Consider the following 21,529-nt stretch of genomic DNA (forward strand, 5'->3'; position numbering starts at 1 on the left):
ACACACATTTGCAAACTAAACACACATCTCTTGTCAGAAACAATTCCATACAACAACATCTGTGATAGGTGATGTATTTGTGACACGATAAAGGCTTTATGGGTGACATTTTGCTGTGGCTGGGTGGGGTGGTTCAATGAATGACCTCTTGTCGGCCAACATTCAGAGCATGCATCTGATTAAGAGCAGGGTTCACTGCGAAACATTTCAGGCCACATACTGTTTACGTCTTGTTACACAGGGTTAAGCCCTCAGACTGGAGTTGTGCTGCTCCTGTTTAATACATTGACAGACTTGACTCTGCTCTTTTCTGTGTAGTGGGTTGTGTCATGAACAAAAAACAAAAAGAAAAACAAACAAAAAAAATCTATCTTTTTAAATTTAGAAAAAAGTTATATACACATTGATAACAATGTTAAATTCATAATGTACAAGAGTAGTAAAAGTTTACAGTCAGAAAAAGTAATTGTATTTGCCCTCCCTACTTTGGCTAAAAAAAATAGAAATCAACATCTCTAAAATGTAATACTTTTTATCTTTTTCTTTAAAACAAAACAATAATACATACAATGCTTTGTTCTCACCCTGCGCTGCCTTACTAGCATGCTCTGTCCAACTGCTTTCTAGGTCATCAGAGTTCAACAAAACAAACCTAAACTTCCCTAAAATCAAGTGCTTTCGTTTTTCAGAAGCCAAGGTGATCTGCTGCTATTTACAGTTAAGAGCTTATTTTCGAAAATCATGGAACAACTAAATGCATTTCAAATGGAAATCACCAACTGTAATGCAGTCACTTGTTGCTAATCATGGGTTTTTGCATGTGCTTTGGGGCGTCGCTGTCAAAACAGACTGATGAGAAGCAAAATCGGTAAGCATCAAATTATCAAGCTATCCGCTGGTATAGAGAATTCATTTTCCATGCACAAAGCAAGCCAGAGCTTAGCAGAGTAGAGACACAAGTTCAACAATTTTTTTTTTTTTTTGGTAAAAATATTCAGTCATATAATCCCAAATTACAGTATTTTCTCAACAAGCAGTTAGAATGTTTTTCTCTTCGGTTACAACTAAAGAAAACAGAATGCATAAAATCATAATTCACGTGTTTTCATTTCATGTTTGGAGGTGGAAAATCCTCTTCAGTGATTGGTGGAGACATGCCAGTCAGTGGCGCTAAGGGGGGGTTGGGGGTTGGGGGGACTGGGTGGGAGGGGTCAGGTGGGCCATCAGTCTGAGCAAGGCACTGTGGGTCGGGGCCCTGTTTGCTTTGCCACCCCTGACCTGCAACGCTCCCATCCAATCGCTAGAGGGCAGTCCAAACCACATCACGTCAGAGAGAGAGAGAGAGGAGAATTCCTGATTATCTTCAAAAGGGGGAGAAAACATTTCAGACTTTTGAAAAGGGTGTTTGGGTTTATGTTGTTGAAACTTGTCCTTGGGCTTATCATTTCCATTTTGCTTTTTTTGTTTTGTTTTGTTTTTGCAAGGATGCTGAGAACTTGCGCTTCAGTCAGAGTAGATAAAAGGTAGGTAGGTAGCTCTTCTTCCTCCTCGTCCTCTTTATCCTCCAACCACAAAGCATCAGGCCGCCTCCCTGAGACGAAAAGTTACAATCTAGATTTCATGTCTGTAAATAGTTCTTATGGCACACAGGATTGTCCCAGTCCAGCTTTTTTTTTTTCCTTTGCAGAGAGGGGGGGAGGGGGGTCCTCCTCCTTAAAACTTTTTAACCAGCCCAGATGTCAGTGTCCTGATCATCCACAACAGACCCAATCCATGGCATTGACAGAAAATAAAGGTCATCTCTTGATATTCACAGTAGAAAAAATATACATATAAAACAAAAAAAATCTGAACAGAAAAACAGACAAATGAACCAACAATGACTGGAGGAGACGTGGGATTTGAACGCTAACTGTTTTGACCACAAAGAGACAGATTGACAGACTGAAGAAGAGTAGGGCTCTCTTCCAGACAACATGTTTAGTCTGGATGTGATTTTAAAAAGCATGAGGGTCCATGGCTGAGCTCGGTTAGTCTTGATATGCACTGAGGGTAACAAGACTTTCTTTTTTTTTTTCTTTTCTTTTTTTTACTCATGCTAATGTCTCATCCCCAGAAACCAGTAGAGCCACTACTACATACAGTCCAGAGGTTTGGTGTACATGGAAAAGGGGAGTACGCACAGTAAAGCTACGTTGCTTCTTCCAGCACCCGGGGTAGCCTCTTGTGAGTGCTTTTATAAGCTGTAGTAATACTCAGGATAGACCGTCCATAAAGCCAATTTACTGTCTGATATTCAACACTTAATAAGTGCTACGGGTAAAAATATGAGGGATAGTACTTCTAAAACGCTACACTGATGACTTGAAATGAGATCAAAACATTTAGAACAAAAAAGGGCCATAATATTATGGGCCGTGCTCCTAACAATATAGACATACTGCAGGATTGTGAAAACTCTCCCCGGGACACAAGAAGAAGGTGAAACTGAGAAAACAAAGAGGCAGAGGGATTTAATACACCACAGTGAAAAGGAATTCATCAGCAGTGTTGGTAATGTACAATAAAAGTGATATTATTTGAAATGGTGGGATATTGAGTGACTGACGGGGATGATTTAGGCTCTTTAGACTGATTCCTCCATATGCACTGAGGTAGACTCTGGCCAAACACAAAGACGACGACGATTACTTACTTACTTACTTACTAACTAACTAACTGACTAGCTCTCCTGCTCTTCACCACCAGCCGCTCCTCCTGTACAATAACAAACTAGGCTTTTACATCGCTCCACTCTCAAACACCTTATAAATGCTTGACTAAAAAGCTAACTGTGTTATTCTTATACAATGACAATGATCATAATAAAATAAATATCTGGTATTTCAAAGATATGGGCACCATCTTAATTAAAAATTGCATATGCGTGTGAACACCACCAAAAGATAAGCAACCTAGGTCAAGGTGGAGGCGAGAGCTATGTCCCAATTCCATACTACATACGAATTCTAACTGGGTTTTGAGTATGTAGAGTGTTTAATTAATTACTCTCAAAGATATAAAGCATACTAACTGCCAAAACAGTTTACTGTTAAGATCAGAGAGTGGTATTAGTACTTAGCATGGAACTGGTACACAGCTAATGTCCACCATTATTCTGTCATGTACACACAACTGATGGGCATCAGATTTTTTTTTATATATCTTTTTATTCTGTTTTTATTTTCCAAACTATGTCACAGATTATTTACAAAGTAAAAAAAGCCAAAGATTGTAACTCCTCAGAATAATTAGCTAAAATTTACATCATAACCTTGGGCGCCTCTGAGTGCCAACAGCACAGACTCTGGCCAATCCACAGTGTCACCGCTAAAGCACTGGGTGAACTTTAGTGTTCAAACCTCAAAACAAAAACGTGCCCCAAAGACTTCTACTTCTCTTCCAGCAAAGAACAAACTTGTAAGCCTACAAACACAAATAAATGCAGATGCAGCTTTGATTTCTATGTCTCTCCTGCCTCATGAGAAAAAATACAGAGAGAGCACAGAGGCCTGTGTGTGTGCGCGTGGGTGTGTGATACACTAGCCAATACAACTAGCCTGGACGTGGCTCTGGGTTTGAGAAGGCACTGGTAAAATGTGGAGGCAGCTTCTCCGCTTTCTCTGACTCCGATTATGTGGGTTCTCGTTGTTGACAGAAAGCTGCCAACACTTTGGCTATTCTATAAGTGCTGAATGCTGTTCGGCTAGATTGGCAACCACACTGGTCTTTCAAGAAAAAAAAAAGTTCATCATCTCTACTTGTCTGCTGACTATCGCCTCCCACGTCATTGACTGGTGTGGTTAGAGAGTGAGAGAAGAGCATTCACAAAGGATATGCTGTGCCCTTTTGGCCCTGAAAAAAAGTCAAAAGTTGTAGTGAATTAGAGATCTTAAGAGACATATTGAGGGGTTAGCAATGAGGACCGCTAAATTTTCTGTAGCTTTGTGTAAGGGCACAGTTGGAGGGAATGTTTTTGATTCCCGGCAGGAGGGACAAACTTTAGAAAAATGTAACAAATTTCTTGTAGGGTGAATGTTTAGTAAAATGTTTCTGCCGCTGTATCGCTAGCAATCGATTATTTAGAAGGAAAAACAGTCTTTCACGTGTGCAGTGATGGGGTGTGGTGATGGTATCAGCAGGCAGGCAAAACAGGGAGGACTAGAGAACGAGCAGTTCAAACTAAATCCTGGAATGTCAGACCTGAGTGAAATAGCTGCTGTACACCGTGTCCTGACTGCCTAACTGCATGTGATAGCAGAGAGAATAATAGGATTAACAATCACTCACACTGCCTCTCTCTCAGACACACTGGAAGATAGAGAGACAGAGACACTGCCCCCCTCTCCCTGCTACCTGCTGTGGACTCTGAATACACTTGGAACTTTCCATATTTCTCCAGCCCTTGACCACAAAACGTGGAAATTTCCACTAGCCTGATTTTGAGCAGTGAGTTCGGCAGCCAATGGGAAGCCTCGGGAAGACTGAGGAGGGAGAGAGTGCAGGAGGTGTGTGTGGTGCAGAGCAAGCCTAAAAGAACGACAATGAGAGGGGACTGTAATGTGTGAATCTTATAAAACCTTCCATCTTACACTGAGGTCCTGAACTGTGCCAGATCTCAGGTCAGATAGGAAGTGAGTGCTAACGCTCTTCGATTTAAAGTCTGAGGACTTTTAGGTCTGGTCGTAAACCAGACAAAAAGATTTTTTTAAAAAGGCCTCGGCATCCACTTGTCCTGCATTTAGCTGAGAGCTGGTGTTAATTTCCACCCTGCTCTGACCCAAGCAGCACAGACAGAACTGAAAAGCCATTACTGTTATGCTAACATAAGCAAGTACAATCACTAAGCCGGGACAAGCTCTCGACACACTCTCTAACCTCACGGACAGTTAACACTGACAACCAGCACAATCACAGGAAAGACATAATAAACCTGTGATAACAAACAAATACAGAATTCAACTCCAGCGTGATCTGACCAGAGAAAGACAGCAGACACGAACACAAACACCCATCAGGTACACTTCAACCTAGAAAGACCTCATTCCCCTTTCATATAAAGCTTTTTGTTTTTTGGTTATTCCATTGTTGTTGGGTTTTTTTTGTTTTGTTTTTTTTTCATTGTTGTTGTAGCAGTAAAGTTGCCTCCAAATACTGACAGCTCTCAGTGGGGACGAGGTTTATCTAAAAAAAAAAAAAAAAAAAATAGATGAGTTGACAATAATTTGGGGCTTTGCCCTTTCCCATCCAGATGGAGAGAGCACTGATCGTAGATTAGTATGATTTCCGGGGCTATAAAAATAAGAAATTAAAAAAAAAAAAACCCAGGAAAGAAAAAAATCTTGCAAAACAAAATACTAGCAAAGCTTTAGATGAATAATCTTACAAATATGAACTATTTACAAAAACATCAGTATGTCATATATTATATATAAAATATTGGTACAGAAATACCAATATTCCATATATACTATATATATATTATATATATTTATATATTTCTATACCCACTAAAATATATCAAAGCAGCAGCTATTGGTCAGTCTGAGGAACTCTTTTGTCCAATTCTTAACTGTTTAAATATCCTTCAGCCATATAGTGAGGACACAGAAATAAAACAGAGAGAAAGGAAGAGAGAGTAGAAGGGAAAATACCAACAAAAGTAAATAAATTAAAACTATTCACCAAAAACCCGATGAATCTGTGTGTAGTTTGGAATTCTGCAGAACCAAAAAGAAAAACAAACAAATAAAAAGAAAACATTCCTCTAGGAATAGATGTTTTGTTCTAGCATCAAGTCTTTGCAAGTCATCCCACCGTTCCAAACTGATTAAGTCATTGTTCAAAAGGAAATTAGTATAAGCGCTGATAGACACTTCTCTTTGTTTATAGGCCACATATAAAAAGGCCACTATCTGAGTAAAAAGATTTCACTTGGAGAAAAAAACAAAGCACAGAAAAGTGGAAATGCAGATTTGGTGGGGGTGAAAAGGAGGGACAAGTCTTGAGGAGGTTGAGCATAAGCAGCCTTCTTGGTTGTCTAAGGTTTGTTGTGTTCACAGTTTTTTTTCTCTCTCTGTTTCCATCACGATGAGTCCTGGAAACGTGGCAATGGTGAAAAACAATAGATAGGTAATCTGGTAATAGAGAGTCCGATGTGTTGTGGAGGAAGTTAAAAAAGTGTTACACCATGTTTGCATCCCTTGCTTGCCTGTGTTTGGCAGCTATGAGGAAGAAAATAAAAAGTCCTGAGATCTGTGTCTTTTTTGAAGGGCTTCTCCAAGAATAACAAAATCATTAGAAAATGATGAGAGGAACATGAAGGATACAGAAAAATGGACTGGAAGAGAAAGAAGGGTTGGAAAGGAGTAGGGAAGGTTAAACAAATTCATTTAGGAAACAGGAAATGTTAGGAAGGGCTGGATCTGGGCAACGATAAGATTCGTCCATTTTTCTTGCCACCGTTCATGTGTGTGTAGGGGACATGCTCCTCATAGTTCCCCCTGAGGGCCACCGAGGGCCCGCTGTCCCTGCCTAAGCTTTCCTCTCTCTGGGAGTATGAAGACGGGTCCAGAGGGATGCTTTCCATGTTGTCCAGGTCCAGGTCAAACTCCTCTGTCTCCGGGACTTTGTTCTCCTCACTGTAGAAGAAGGAGACCTCCTGGAAAGAGGGGTGCAGGTCCTCCCGCAGCATATCAATGATCTCGTGGAACATCGGCCGCATCTTGGGGTTGTACTGCCAGCACATCTGCATTAGGTTGTGCCTGGGAAGGAGGATTGGATACCAAAAAAAAAAAAAAAAAGAGACAATGTTTTTAACAGGAAAGAAAGATTTAAACAGTGATGAGAAAAATGTCCATGTGAAAGGTGGTGGACAATGTTAAAGTTGAGGTATAGGAGAATAACTGGCAAGCAAAATTTTCACAGATTTACCAAAACATGAGACAAAATGTACCTTTCGATGACCCCTAAAGGTAAGAAGTTAGTGATAGCAAAGTTCATTCATCATTCATACATATAAAGAATGATCATGATTATAATTAAAAAAAAAAAAAGTTATCACAGAGTTAACTTCCAGCCAAGTTACTGTGTCACACTGTCAGGATAACTGTTGATGGTTAAAGTAGTGTCTGTATTTACTCACATTCTTTCCGGGCAGTTGTCTGGCCGGTCTAGGTATCCTCCATCCATTACAAACTTTAGAACCTGTTCGTTGGATAAACCCTGGTAAGGCTGCTCTGCTAGTGTACTGATCTCCCAAAGCACAACACCAAATGACCTGCAGAGAGAGGGCGACACACACACACACACACACACACACACACACACACACACACACACACACACACACACACACACACACACACACACACACACACACACACACACACACAGAGGCAAATGTGATCAAATGCAATGTAATCAGGTTTTAAAAGACTGCACTACAACTGCTAAGGTAGGCCTTACCAGCAGTCAGAGTGGGCAGTGAAGACTCCGTCCTTCAGAGACTCAGGAGCCATCCACCTGACAGGAAGCAGGCCCTTCCCTCCTTTACGGTAGTAGTCAGTCTCATAGATGTCTCGCGTCATACCAAAGTCTATGAGAAAGAGAGAGAGCTCAATACGTAAAACTGTAAGCATACAATAAAACATTTTCCCCACTGATAATTACACTCTGTGACAACTGATTTAATTCCACCATAACACAGAACTAACAACAAGGAAAACAAACACAAGCTACAGTACCTCCAATCTTGACAGTGAAGTCCTCTGCCACCATGCAGTTCCTGGCTGCCAGGTCTCTGTGGACAAACTTCTTGGCATTGAGGTAGGCCATGCCGTCTGCAATTTCTGCAGCCATCTGGATCATCTCCTTCAGTGTGGGTGGTGGACGGCCTGATGGGTTGTTCTACAAAACAAACAATACAACAATACATGTATGCAGTCTGTCAGTGATGAAGACCGAGCTTCCTTTAGCTGTAATGATTACTTCCACTCGGGTGGACTTTTTGACATGCAGAGATGGGATTTCAGTGAGACTTACCTCAGAGTCCGGCCTGAGACTCCGCAGGTAGCTCTTCAAGTCACCGTGGGTCATCAGCTCCATCACCACCAGGGTGGGCTGAGCTTTGGACACCACACCTAACAAACGTACCTGCATAGAGAAAAATAAAGAGAAACACACATAGTCATACACATGCGAACTGAACAATGTTTACGCTTACATTGGCTGGCTAGAATGACTGGTAAAAACAACGAGTTTATGTTAAATTGTCCACAGAGTTTTGGTCACTTAAGTTTGGGGCACTACATATAAAAAGGACTATAATTTCCACACTGCTCATCACAAAATGTGGATGTTAACACCTTCATATTTAACATGAAGGCTTTTAATCTTACCTCACAATCACTGTTACATTTAAAATCTCTCAGTATTAATATTTTACTTCAGTGTGTGTATGGTATCCTAATTTACTTCACTTTTAACAGAAACACTTCTGCTGTAAACTAGGCAGCAGACAAGACAACACATTAATAAATCATCGCAACAGTGTCAGTTCTTCATCAGAGGGAATATAGTATAAATTCCTCCCCATATCTCAACATGATTTTTCCAGCTGACAGTACAACATATGGCAAGTTAATTGGTGCTAGGTATGTTGTTAAATAAAACAGTAACTGTAGGCACAATTTCTTTCCAAGTGTAAACATTTGTTTTGGGAATCAAACTGTGTGTCAGTATGGCAGCATCAAGACAACAAGTGAATCATGATTCTGTGAGTCATACATGTTCATGCTGGTTTCTATAAAAATTTCAGAAAACTGTAACGGACTGTAATTCACAAGTGTATTGATAGCTGCTTCAGTGTTAGTCAGTAATTAAGCTGTCAGAGGAAACATTTTAAAAGTGCTTTTGCAGACATGTCGTACCACGTGGTGACAACTGAAGGCCTTCATGACCGAGGCTTCGTTGAGGAACTCGATCCTCTCCCGCAGGCTGGCTGATTCATTGACCGTCTTGACAGCTACGCGTGTCTCCGGGTCTCCTTTGACGATGTCCTTGGCAATTCCCTCGTACACCATGCCGAAGGAGCCCTGACCCAGCTCTCTGAGCACCGTGATCTTCTCCCGGGGCACCTCCCACTCATCAGGAACATAGACTACACAAAACAGACGCAAATTACCATTTTGATTAAGTGAAGCCTTCACAAATGATCAAGAGGCGGTATCTATCTTTATGAATACAGTTACAATAATTTCAAACTGACTATCATCTGAAGATATGAGAATGCACAAAGTGTAATCTTAATAATTTTCTTATGATGCTCTTCTTACCATCGTTAGCACTGATGTACTCAGGGTTTGAGGAGGCAATTAGAGGTCCTGTCGGGCCTTCTGTTTGCCTGTAACACAACCACAGAATGCATCTGAGACGCTGAAAACGGTAATGAGACGTGAGCTTTCTCCTCTATGTCATGCCCTTCTTGTTTCATATACAATCTGTCTTGTTTATTTTTCCTGTCCCATACTCCTGATAGCTACTGGGCTCAAAGTATTCAAACACCCGCAACTTCAAATCCCACGACAGGTTTTTAAACAAAATAAGCACCATCCACTCGTTGATGTCACAGGGTGTAATCTACACAGTTTGTGTCCAACAGGGTGGATCACTCTGATAAAGAGCCTGCCAGTCAAAGGCCATACCTTTTCTTGAAGATCCAAAAGACTCCACCTCCTGCAAAAAGCAACAGGATGAAGCAGACGACCGGACCAATAACAATCCAAATTAAACCTGGATCCGCTGCAATAGGCACAGAAATGAGCAGTCAGTTAACTTGGGGGATTGCAGTGTATGAAAGACAGAACTGCAGTAAAGACTAATAATGTCTAAAATATGATAACAATGATAACAAGCTGAAATAGGCCTTGTTTATTAAATACAAATTAAAAACAATTTTTCTGTACAAATATGGAATGAATGCATTCTTGCATTCAGAAAAAAATGAAACAAACGTCTAGAGAGTTTTTTTCCAATCAAAACATACAATGTTTACAGTTTTGAAGTAAATTACTTGTTTGACCTTGTCTGCTCTAACCAGCATCAAATCAATGGCAATAACATATGAGCAGTTTATGAACTTCCAGATGCCTGTGAGTAATGCAGTACTGTTATACATGTGAGTTCAGTCAAGTCAGAGATATAGCCTCCCGCCTTACGATTGGGCATGAAGAAGTAAGTGGTTTCTGTAAAAGAGCCATTTCCTGCCAAGGAGGTGGCGCGGACCCTCACGCTGTAGTTTCCAGGCTGCACAAGCGAAAGCTTCGTGCCACCTGATTTGAGGTAGGCCGGCCGTGACACACAAGTTGTGTGAACCTGGAAGGAAGAAAAAAAAACAAATCAGTATGAAGAATCACGAGAGATAATAAAAAAGTTTTGGAGAGGATTCTTGGCATTTAATAAACACCCAATATTGCAATGAAAAGGCACACTGAAAAACATTAACTTTTATTCAACTTTCGTTAATAATGAAATAATGGTAAGGATTCACACTAAATATTTTCAAGTTGAATCAATGTAATTCCATTCGTCTAACTAGAACCGAGTTTTTAAAGTCATACCGGAACTGTATTTTCACATTGCCATTTTTTCAACCTCTGGCTTATTAAGCAACAGTAATTTGAGATTCAGTGTCCTTACTGATGGAAATAAGAAGAGCGAGCGTTTTTTCCTCCAATCTCAGACTCTTGAACCTGAGTCACTCCACTACATGGTCTCACATTGGGAAGCTCATCACCAGTTATGCATTTTCTAACTGGGTCTGCATAAAAGGCCTGAGTTTTCCTACAACATATGAAAAATCAGGCCTTACCTGACTCAGTATGCCACCTACGTCTTGGTACAGGCCATGGTTATCTCTCGCCTTGACTACTGCAGTGCCCTTCTAGTGGGCTTCCCCTCATGCACAGTGAAAATCTTACAGATGGTCCAGAATACGTTGATGCATCTAGTATTCGATCAGCCTAGAAGGGCACATGTACTTTCACTGCTCATTGACTTCACTCGCTACCGATGGCTGTCACTAATCAAATTCAAGTCACTAATGCTTGTCTACAGAGGGACTTCTGGGTCTGCCACCATCTATTTGAACTCAATTGTACAGGCTTACGCTCCTTCTTGGCCACTGCATTCCTCCAAGGAAGGTAATCTGGCATTGCCATCCCTGCTCTCGTTTGTGGTTCCCCAATGGTGGAACAAGCTACTAAATGTTATCAGAGCAGGGGCATCCCTCTCAAGAATCTCTTGAAGACTCATATCTTCTGAGATCAACTCCTCTCCTAACACATCTAACACCCTAATGTACCTAACTAGCAATTACTGTGCAGTTCTTTACCTGATCTCCTTGCACTTGGTCTTCTGAACAGATCTAGTGCTTAGTGCTTACTTCAAGGTCTCCTACTGTACTGAAGCATTAGTGATGTCCCCCACTAGTAAGTCACTTTGGATAAAAGCGTCTGACAAATGAGTGAATGTAAATGTAAATGTAAAAATGCAGGAAGACACATAAAATGTGCTTTACATCCATGAGTCGGTTGCCCTGGTGCATGCTGGGAGGTACTGCTACACTCTTACTTCAGGATGCTACAATATAAATTTTATTAATTCTATATCCTATTAATCCAATAAGAATTTTTAATATTTGTCCTCCACCAACAGCTTAATTTAATCCAAATAAGAAATAAAATATATATACTCTAAAATTAAAAACCTTAGACTACAAGAATAAATCAATAATTTTAGACTGCTGAGAATAAAAAGTATGCTTTTTTCAGCACACTTCTGAAATGGTTAAAAAAAATTTGAGTTTAAATATTTTATTGTACAACATCAATTTTATATTTAATGTTCAAAAATTACAGTACTCATTAGTCAATGCAAACTTGAATTTAAAAAAAAAAATGAAATGAAAAAACTTTTAGCATGTATGCCAATTAAAAGGGGCAGTCAGTCAGAGGTCTGCTCAGCAAACATGTTAAAATTTGTCAAGATTCAGTGTTTGTGTTTAGTCTTGACATATGCCACCACTGTGCAATAAACCAAATAATATATCTGAACCTCTGACATGCTTTGAACATCCAGATCAGTTTGTTTCCATTGCAGGGTGTGTTAGTGAGTGGTGTGTTTTTAGTGCAGCTTAGTGCACTGGAGATGTCGTCTGAGATCAGTCCATCCCTGCCACTGCATTCTAGTTTTCTTTCCTGCCTCTGTCACTATGGTAACAGAGTTGCTACTGGCTCCTAGGGTCAGGCGGTGCAGCAATGAATAGCAATGAGAGATGAATTCACACATTTGCAGCAAGTAAACAACAACATGCACGCGTACACACACACACGTACACACACACACGTACACACACACACACACACACACACACACACACACACACACACACACACACACACACACACAAACACACACAAACACAAACACAGTCACAGACGAGCACTTATGCGCACAAACACAGAAATTATAATATGTAAACACACGCAGCAGAAAGCGATAACACACACAGTGGTAGCACTGGCAGTTTGTCAACCAATATTTCCTTTGTTTCTCTCTCCATATAAGGACCGGACAGAATTTGAGTAGATACAGCAAATCTCTGCTTTCCTACCTGCATCTACTCTCCACTGTCTACCCAGATCCTTCCTTCTTCTGTCTGCATTTCTTCTCACCTTCATCCACGTTTTCTTGCGCAACTCTCTCCCTTTAAGCCCTGTATTTCTCCTTCCTACAGAGTCTACCAAGATCATTTCTGCTGGCTCTTTCCCTCCTGCACCTCTGCTTCCTTCAGATGATGAAAAAAGATACATGTTCCCTCCTTCCCCTGACTTTTTCCTCTATCCTCACACTCTAAAATTTGGACGATGGTTGATACTGACCTCTGTGTCCCCAACCTTCCTGTAGAATACCTCATACAGGATGATGAGGCCGTTAGGGGAGCGCGGTGCATTCCATTTGATAAGCACATAGGGAGGTTCGGCTGTCACTATTTCATGGGTCACAAGGCCTGGGATGTCGTCTGCTTTTTCTGTAGGTACCAGACATAAAGGAAAACACTTAACATCTACATTATAAAGCACTGTGTTTCCACATTGTTCTTATTGTGGCCACTTCCTTCTGACTGCCTCTAGAAAGAAATCTGATATTCACTGCTTTTTGGCTGCACATGGAAACTGCATACATTTTCTAACTATTTGAGTTTATTCTGATCACTTATGGCCTTTGTTAATGCTTCATGTATGGGAAAATCTCAGGTGTCTCTGTGATTTTTCCTACAATCACTGATATACAAATGGGATGGACAAAATATTAGAAACACCTGTACAGTGCATTACAATTCAACAGCAACACAAACTGAAGCCTCCAAAATGACCTTAAAATTGAATCAACACCTCTGTGAAACAGTTTTAACAAAAACTGAACATTGTAACCTTCGTGAGGGTAGAATTTATTGCAGGACTGTTTTATTTGACTGCATTAGTTTTAGCTACCGTAGGTTACCTAATAAACTGGCAACTGAGTGTATATACTGTAAGTTTGAGGTTTGTATTTGTTCTTACCCTCAGGCATGGTTCGGGCACTGACATAGGTGGCCATGCTGCAGCGTTTGATGTCTGTCGGATGGTTGCAGGCCATGATTTCTATCTTATAACTGGTAAAGTGGTGCAGGTTGGAGATAACTGTTGACTCCTTTGAGAGCACCTTTAGCTCCACCTGAGCAGAAAAGATGAAAAATCTAATTACTCCAATGGCATCAGTCCCTGGCACTGCGATCATGTAGAAAAAGCTATTTTTAGATTTATTTCAGATCAGTATAAACATGTCATGGAATACAGCATCTTCCTGTGCCATTCTGAGGCTAACTTATGTAGGAAAATGCTCTTCCTTGCATTTTTCCTTGTAGTGATGCGATTTCAGAAAAAAACTAGTATATTTTTATTTTCTTAACGTGAAACATGAGATGGAAACGTCAACAACAAATGTTCAGCAAATACTTCTTCACAAAAATGATATACTGATAATTATTTGTATGGTATACAAAATATAAAACGTCTGAGACCTTGGATCCCTCTTCATCCTCGTCATCGTCTTCAGGGGTGGCGGTGCTGGAGCCAAATGGCAGACTGGGGGCTGTGGTAAGGAAGTGAGGGGTTTGGGTGGCGTTGGCAACTCCCACTGAGCGTCGTCGACGAGACGGTCTGTAGAAACAGAGCAACAGGTAAATCTGTTAGCAAATGTTAGGAAAAAAACGCAAACTGGAGAAAATAATAATTGAAGTTCTTGTTGAAGTTAATTTTTGGAGATTCTACATGAGTCTGAGGCAACCAATGACAAATTATCGACACAAAAGTCAGAAGCATTTCATGTGCGTTCGAGTCAGCAGATTGCAGATGGAGCAGTAGTGTGGAGGAAGGCCAGTGAGGACCTCTGCTCACACTAACCTTTAAAGTGTTTGGCAAGTTTGACTGCGTGACATTTATCCACAAATACCACCTACTGCTTAGCTGGAAGATCTACTGACACTCACCACTCACTGGGTGGTGCCAATGAGTCAATTTCACTTTACCCTCAGTGACTGTCAGTGTAAGTCAAATGACAAAGGCCATAACCGCAGACCAAAATAAGACCCAGAAGTCCTGCAGTGCACCTTTGTGTAAGATAAAGTAGAATCATTGTTCGTGAATTTAAAAAAAAAAAAAAAAAAAAACTATCTTCCTTAGTGTCCGTGAGCAATGCACTTTGCCCCAAGATGCTGCAGTGGAGTCTCTCCCTCACTGTACAGGAAAGTGTAGTGAGTTAATTTTAATCAATACTTGCTCAGGTAGAGAAAAATACAAAGCTTCCTCCGTCCCTTTGCGTGATGGAAAAAGAAAGCACAAGGAGTTTTTTTATGTGCTTCAGTGTATGCAGCTGACCTTGGCTGATTCAGTAGCATGCGTTCAAAATGCAGCTGAGGTGTGTGTGAGTTTGGATGTTTGCGTGTGTCCAAATGGCAGTCTGCATGACTGCACCCCTGACTGGCATGAATGATAATTGGCACAGTAATCGCTCCCCTAGGGAAGCGGAGGGTTTGTGTGTGTGTGTCAGCGGAGAGGGTAGGGGCACCGGTGCCAAGATGGAGTGGCCAAGACAGTGGTGCCCTGTACAAAAACAAGGGTCTACATAAACCACACACACACACAGACAAAGTTGGCACAGTCGTTTTGAGATGCACATCATGTTTGCAGAGACAAAAGAGGAGTGATGTAGTTTGTGTGGAGTTTGGGGGGCTCCAGCGTTGCTGCTGCATGGCCACAAACAGAAACTTAACAACGCAAGAAGCTCTTATTGGTGCTACTGTAGCACTAAATATACTAAACTTTGAATGTACATAAGCTTTTTAAACAAGCACAAATTCCTTAAAGCGTGTGACCAGACTGCTGTACACTACTGTGGGGGCAACTTCATTGTGGCCACTGTATCAAGAAAGAAGCTTAACATTGGCCTGTACTTGTTTGAAATTTTCAGTTCATAAATATAGCCTGACTACTGTGATTACAGATTGGTTACTTCAGCTTGTTTCAGTCTGTATGAAACACTAATAACTTAAAGATTCCTTTCTGCTGGTGGTGTTGGTGTGGAGTTTTTGGCATCTTGGTTAAAAAATGCTCTGAAATAAAACATTTCAAAATAGAAACTGTTAAAATTCTGATATTGCTGGGATCAAGACTCAACCTCTGAATCATTTGTTGACGCCCCATTAAGTCATCTGTCCGACCAAGAACATACGAGAAAAAAGAAAAGAAACTTGTAGATTCTCTTAGACCTTTTGGGGAAAACCAAAGTCACTAAAGTCACTAGTGATCTCAGTGAACATGTCATAGTTCCAATAATAAAACGACTGACAGTAAAAAGTGAAATAAACTGTTTTACTGTTGAGCTTAAACATTACGGTTACTCTAAAACACTAGACATGGTCTCTACCCTTGAAAATGGGGCTGAGACGAGTTAGTCATGAACTGTAACATTTAATTACAATCTGAGACATAAACCTGCTCTCGAAGACTTCATTGTGGAGGTAGTTCTCGAAGGTCTTTCGGTACTCTATCTCCTCCTGCTCCTTTTTTAGCTGGCTGTCTGTCTTGGGGCAGGCGCAGCACCTGCCCCCTGATGTGGGTTCATCTGTGTGGTTCCACTTCTGCTCATCCTCACTGTCCAGATGGGTTGGGGTACGAGATGGCAGCTTCATTCCTGGGTATGAGAAAAAGGTGTGAGGGAAAGCCAGAGAAACAAATGTGAAATGAGCAGCGGCTGTTTTTTTTTTGCCAACATTCCCCTTGACAGACTCAAGTGCAGCAACCTGTGGATACTGACCTTGTAGGCAGTAGTCGAACTTGTAGAGGTCACTGTCCTCAGGCTGCTTGCGACATATGACCCGGTAGTGGGTGATGTTGCCATTGGGACTGGTTGGTGGCTTCCACTTCAGGATGATCTGGGAGGATGAGTTGGAGGAGGAGATGGGGTCTAGAGGCACTGAGGGCTCTGAGAAGGACAGAGAAGGATAGCGAGACAATTGTAAGGACATCATTGGTATTGTATGACATTAGGCCTGGTTCAGACCGATTTTAGCCCTAGTGAAAAACCACGCCCCCCTCATTCATTTGAAAGATACACGTTCTTAGGGTGCCAATGCAATGGGCATCGGCAAAAGCAACAAAATTGGAGACAACTTTACATCATCTGACAAGGCACTGTCCAATCAAATCAATCAAATCGTTTATTTTAACACATGGATGTTTTCGGTCTGAATACCTGCTGAGTTTTAGAAGTTACCTTAACTGTTTGAGCGTATTTTCTGAAACACTGACCTCTCCTACACAGTATAACATTAATTTACACTGTGATTCAAAATTAATTAGAACTCATCATTTGATCAGTTCATCACTGCTCATCATTGCCAGAAGGTTACCTGCGGAGTTAGGGTTCTTGACTGCCTGTGGTATTGCTATATGGTGTAATGATTTGATTAGGTCCCCGTTTTGTTTGCACATTTACGTGCATGTTTGTAGAGATGACACTTTTCACATTCCTACCAGGTTTTCTCTCTGTTCTTATGATTGACAGTTGGTGTTGGTAACAAGCCAAAAAACATAGTGATGCCTGGAAAAAGGTTGGGAGGAAGATAGTCTGATTTACTGGATGTAGGCTGTGAGTATAAGCCTGCCATTGGCTGTGTGTCTCACGTGGCATTCTCCTTCCCTTACACATTTTCAAAATCCCCTTCACTAAGGGAAACAACAACAACCTCCTCTAGCTGAAAATGGCAAGTTTTGACAATGTGGATCGTGCAGTCAACACGTTTCTTCTACTGTTATTTGTGGCATTTTCTTAGCAGGGATTTAGCCATTTAAATGACAGTGCTCACCTCCTCATGTACAAATGTTCTACCAAGACAAGCCCCCCCCCCCCAACACTATTTTGCAGGGGCACCATAACTTCATCCTGGGCTTAGCACCACCCAAGATGATTGTGATTGGTTTAAAGAAATACAAACAAGCCAGAGCGTTTTTTCCCCTTTAGCAGAATGACATTGTTTGCAGCCAGACCATTCTCTAGCACTGACACAGCACTGTGGAGATACGTCTGGCTGTGCAAAACTAGGAGGAAGAAGACTGCTACCAAGCAAACATAGATGTAAACAATGCAGGTTGAAAATATGGAAAACATGTTGCAAATAATTTATGAAGAAGGAAATGCATTCAGCATTTTGGTTATGCCTCAAATACACAAGACAATGTGTTTTGGTGAATAACACTGAATATAAACAGAGCTGTGTTCATTTACAGAATAAACTCAACAGGGTACCTTTAGGCCAAAAAGTCAGAAGAGCAAAAAATTGTCAGTCTGTATATAGTTTCTTCAACATCCATTTGTAAAGTCAGATATTCTCTACAGTCAGCTAAACAGTCTCCATTGAATCCAATGTCCAAAACAAAGTACAAAGTCTATAGAAAACCACATTTTCCTGAAATGTGCATGTGTCTCAATGTGGTATTACTCACTGGAGGCATTGGTGCGGACGTAGATGATCTCGCTCTTGGCTCCATGAACCTGGTTCTCATCAGATGCAGACAATTGGGTTTTAACCATGATGGCATACTGGGTCCAGGGTTTCAATGGTCGGATTAGGTACCCCGGATCCTCTGCTTTCTTGCTGTCCGTGGAACGGGATGGAGGATCAACATCAGCAATTGCCCAGCTGTTAGAGCCACAAGCGTCCTGGCCATCAAACTCCGTCACATTCTTATATGGCCTGGAGCAGATGGAAAGAAAGTGGTCAGAAGAAATGAACCAGCTACTCAAAGTCAGCCTCAGATATTTTTTGGATATGTTTTTCAAGTGGTAAAAGCTGTTCCTGGTTAAGTAACTGATGTAACTAAGTTATGGTCAGTCCAAAATAACTCAGAGGTTCTTGGCTTAGTCACTGTAGTTATTCTGGGTGTGAATAAATTTCCTGTCTCTGGTTTTTTGAACATACTACAAGTCTTGTCAGTCTTGTCTTTATTCAGCTGTAAATCACTTCTTGACATCCAGCAGTTGATATCATCGATACAGTTTACCAGTTTGCGTATTAGACTAAGATCATCAGAAGACAGCTGTGTGTCATCTATATATGAATGACAGTAAGTATGGATTAAAAAGCAAAGGTCCAAGAACTGACCCTTGTGGAACCTCTGAGAAAAACTTTTCAGCAGATTTAAAGCCACTGAGGTAAGAGGAAAAATAGTTAGGAATATGACCTGCTCCAGACTAACTGAATCTGGAAGTCTCTTGATTAAAATATCATAACTGACAGGATCAAAGGCAGCAGTAAGAGTAAGCAAGGCCAGTTAAATTAAGCATAGTGGATGCTCAATGTGACTAACTGCCATGACATAACTTTGGTATGTTTTAAAACATGTTAGGAAAAAAATCCCTGAATTTTTGTCTAATACTTACGCCTCTTTGTAGAGAACCATAAATCCCAACAGGTCTCTAAAGTCTAAGGGCCAAAACGGCTCCCACTTCAACATAATCATATTCGATGTGGTCTTGATCACGGTGAATTTCAGCAGCTTGGTCTCACCTACGTGACAAAACAGATGTGTCTTTGGTAAAAGAGTAAAATGAACAGTAGAACCTCCAACATATCACTCCAGCACAAATAAATCTCTGCGATTGTTTTTTTTAAATAAAATTATGTGCCAAAACATAAAGCTTAGACCTGTAAAAGGCTCATCACATACAGTAGGGATGTCCTGATAAGCTTTTATGATGAGATTTTTTTTTTTGAGTCTGCCAATATTAAGAATAAGATGATACTTATATTGTTATTATATTATTATGCAATCTGATATTTGGATATAAAGAAGCTTCACAATGTGTTTTTAGCCTAAAGAGGACCTACATTAACATGTCTGACAACTGAAACGCTCTGCAATAAAAAATGTAGCTGCAAAATTCTAGAACAAGATAGAACTAAAATATTAACATTTTAAAACAAGTATAATCAGTAAATTAGTGAAAATCAGCATCATCAGCCCATAAACATTAATTAAATGACAATGTAAAGTCTGACATTTAAGTTATCTTACATGAGGCTTGGTCCCCGTTGTTGCGTACAGCGATGTCATTCTTTTGGTTGCGCTCCTTGGTTCCTGTTACCTCCTCCATCTTTCTGATTTCAGACATGCAAAGTTTGGAGTTGTAGTGGAAGAACATACGACCACGCTGGATGGTCAGGTTGTGCTTGGACCAATCCCACAGTTCTCGCAGGTTCTGGTTATCCAGCGCATAGAAGGCATAAATACTAAGAGAGAGACAAGGGGAAGACATACAAAGATGTTAAATACAATGTAAGATACACTGTTTGTTTAAACTAAAGGAGAGGAGAGGAGAGGAGAGTAGAGGGGAGAGGAGAGGAGAGGACTTACTCTGTCTCAAGATGCTCCCCCCTGATGATGCGTAGTTTACGGAGGAAGGAGAGGGAGACCAGGGCGTACGCTCTGCGAACAGTCAGGTAACCTGTGATCTCCTCAATCTGGCCTAAACTAGCCTCCAACTCAGCAGCTATGTTATCTGCCAGGAGAAAGACAGTTGGTCATACAGATAGCCACTAGGTGCTGGCAGAAGACAGATAGATGGTCACATGATAAGACAAATACAAACGTTTGAATGTACAACCAGACAGACAAACTGAATGACTGTGAGTCCTGATAAAGAGCGGAACACAGACCTTAGAAGTCTTAGCAATGGAGGAAGGAGGAGACAGAAACAGTGAGAGAAACAGAGCCTCTACAGGAGGCCCAACAGACAGCGAGGTGTAGTAGTACTCACTCCCTCCTCGAATCTTGATGATCATGTTGCCGTGGAGAACAGTGCAGCCTCTCAATGCCTGGGCTGAAGTTACAGAGTCAATTGTCTTATTTCCCACACACAGTTTAGGACACAGGCCTGCACATGGCAAACACGTCAACCTACACATACACAGAGACATGAATACAGATTAGGACCAGCAACACAACATGAACATCCTAATGAATGAGGTGAGGGTGTGTGTGTCTCATGAAAAAACACTTCCATGTGTTGTTAATTCAGTCATTATGTCATTATTGGCAGACAACCTTATTGATGCAGATCAATATAGAAAAGCAGAGATATTATATGACATTAATCAAAATGGGATGATGGTGCTCGATACATTCCAAAGCTAAAAACTGATGTCATGATCATTTCTAAAATGACATGCTAAGTTTCAGGGTGCTTGGAGACTTCAAGGAAATATTGCAGAGTAATGCCTTTAGTGGAAATAAACAACCACCTAGTCACTGAGCGAAGAAAACAAAAAATACCATGAATGCTTCTTTGTGCAGATATGAGAAATGGAATGGAGCAGGCTTGAATGGTATGACGCAGGAATGCTCAGTGACGTGCTGGTGTTGCGTTGGTTGGGACCGGGAATGACATGGCATATTCATACAACAAGGCTGAAACTGCTCAAAGGAATTTAACTGATAAACATTTCTTCTACTCACTGGAATCTATACTGATTTTTTAAATACAGGGAGAAATGGCCTAAAGTGTAACTTAAAGTGTAACTTCACCCCCAGCTCTAGGTCTAACTCCAACAACACCAGAATTTGATGCGTGATGTGTGACGCAAGAGTTGCAATTCTGATTGCAAATGAACATAGCAGTATTTTGCTGTCGAGGGACCTGCAGCCATCTGCAACCACTGTCTTAGCCATATGAGGGTCGGAAGGGAAAGAATGCAGTTCGGTGGTGCATCTACACCCGTCAAAAGCACAAAATTGAAAAATACTAAGTTCAAGGTTAGCAACAAAATAGAGTAAACTCCTGTGAATGAAGAGTCTCAGTCAGTATATATTTGAAAATGAGCCCAGTTACC

At 40.9% G+C, this 21,529-nt stretch overlaps 1 protein-coding gene across 2 annotated transcripts in view; it reads right to left on the minus strand.

Moving 5' to 3' along the window:
* Positions 1 to 5,205: 5,205 nt before the first annotated feature.
* The window catches only part of insrb (insulin receptor b), an 82,747-nt gene continuing 66,423 nt past the window's right edge, over positions 5,206 to 21,529 (minus strand). The window contains exons 5-23 of one of the 2 annotated variants that reach the window (XM_040129433.1): positions 20,458 to 20,597; positions 20,055 to 20,190; positions 19,716 to 19,930; positions 19,081 to 19,207; positions 18,144 to 18,394; positions 16,456 to 16,623; positions 16,134 to 16,332; positions 14,162 to 14,300; positions 13,662 to 13,815; positions 12,981 to 13,129; positions 10,257 to 10,413; positions 9,744 to 9,840; positions 9,375 to 9,442; positions 8,970 to 9,199; positions 8,083 to 8,193; positions 7,785 to 7,947; positions 7,507 to 7,636; positions 7,184 to 7,318; positions 5,206 to 6,803 (exon numbers count right to left, since the gene is read on the minus strand). In XM_040129433.1, the coding sequence (XP_039985367.1) occupies positions 6,449 to 6,803; positions 7,184 to 7,318; positions 7,507 to 7,636; positions 7,785 to 7,947; positions 8,083 to 8,193; positions 8,970 to 9,199; positions 9,375 to 9,442; positions 9,744 to 9,840; positions 10,257 to 10,413; positions 12,981 to 13,129; positions 13,662 to 13,815; positions 14,162 to 14,300; positions 16,134 to 16,332; positions 16,456 to 16,623; positions 18,144 to 18,394; positions 19,081 to 19,207; positions 19,716 to 19,930; positions 20,055 to 20,190; positions 20,458 to 20,597 (3,124 nt within the window). In that variant the 3' untranslated portion in view covers positions 5,206 to 6,448. Of the gene's footprint in view, positions 6,804 to 7,183; positions 7,319 to 7,506; positions 7,637 to 7,784; positions 7,948 to 8,082; positions 8,194 to 8,969; positions 9,200 to 9,374; positions 9,443 to 9,743; positions 9,841 to 10,256; positions 10,414 to 12,980; positions 13,130 to 13,661; positions 13,816 to 14,161; positions 14,301 to 16,133; positions 16,333 to 16,455; positions 16,624 to 18,143; positions 18,395 to 19,080; positions 19,208 to 19,715; positions 19,931 to 20,054; positions 20,200 to 20,457; positions 20,598 to 21,529 lie in introns of both variants that reach the window. The other variant, XM_040129432.1, reaches the window with a different exon arrangement.

This window comes from Xiphias gladius, chromosome 6, assembly GCF_016859285.1.
Source record: "Xiphias gladius isolate SHS-SW01 ecotype Sanya breed wild chromosome 6, ASM1685928v1, whole genome shotgun sequence".
Lineage (NCBI taxonomy): Eukaryota > Metazoa > Chordata > Actinopteri > Istiophoriformes > Xiphiidae > Xiphias > Xiphias gladius.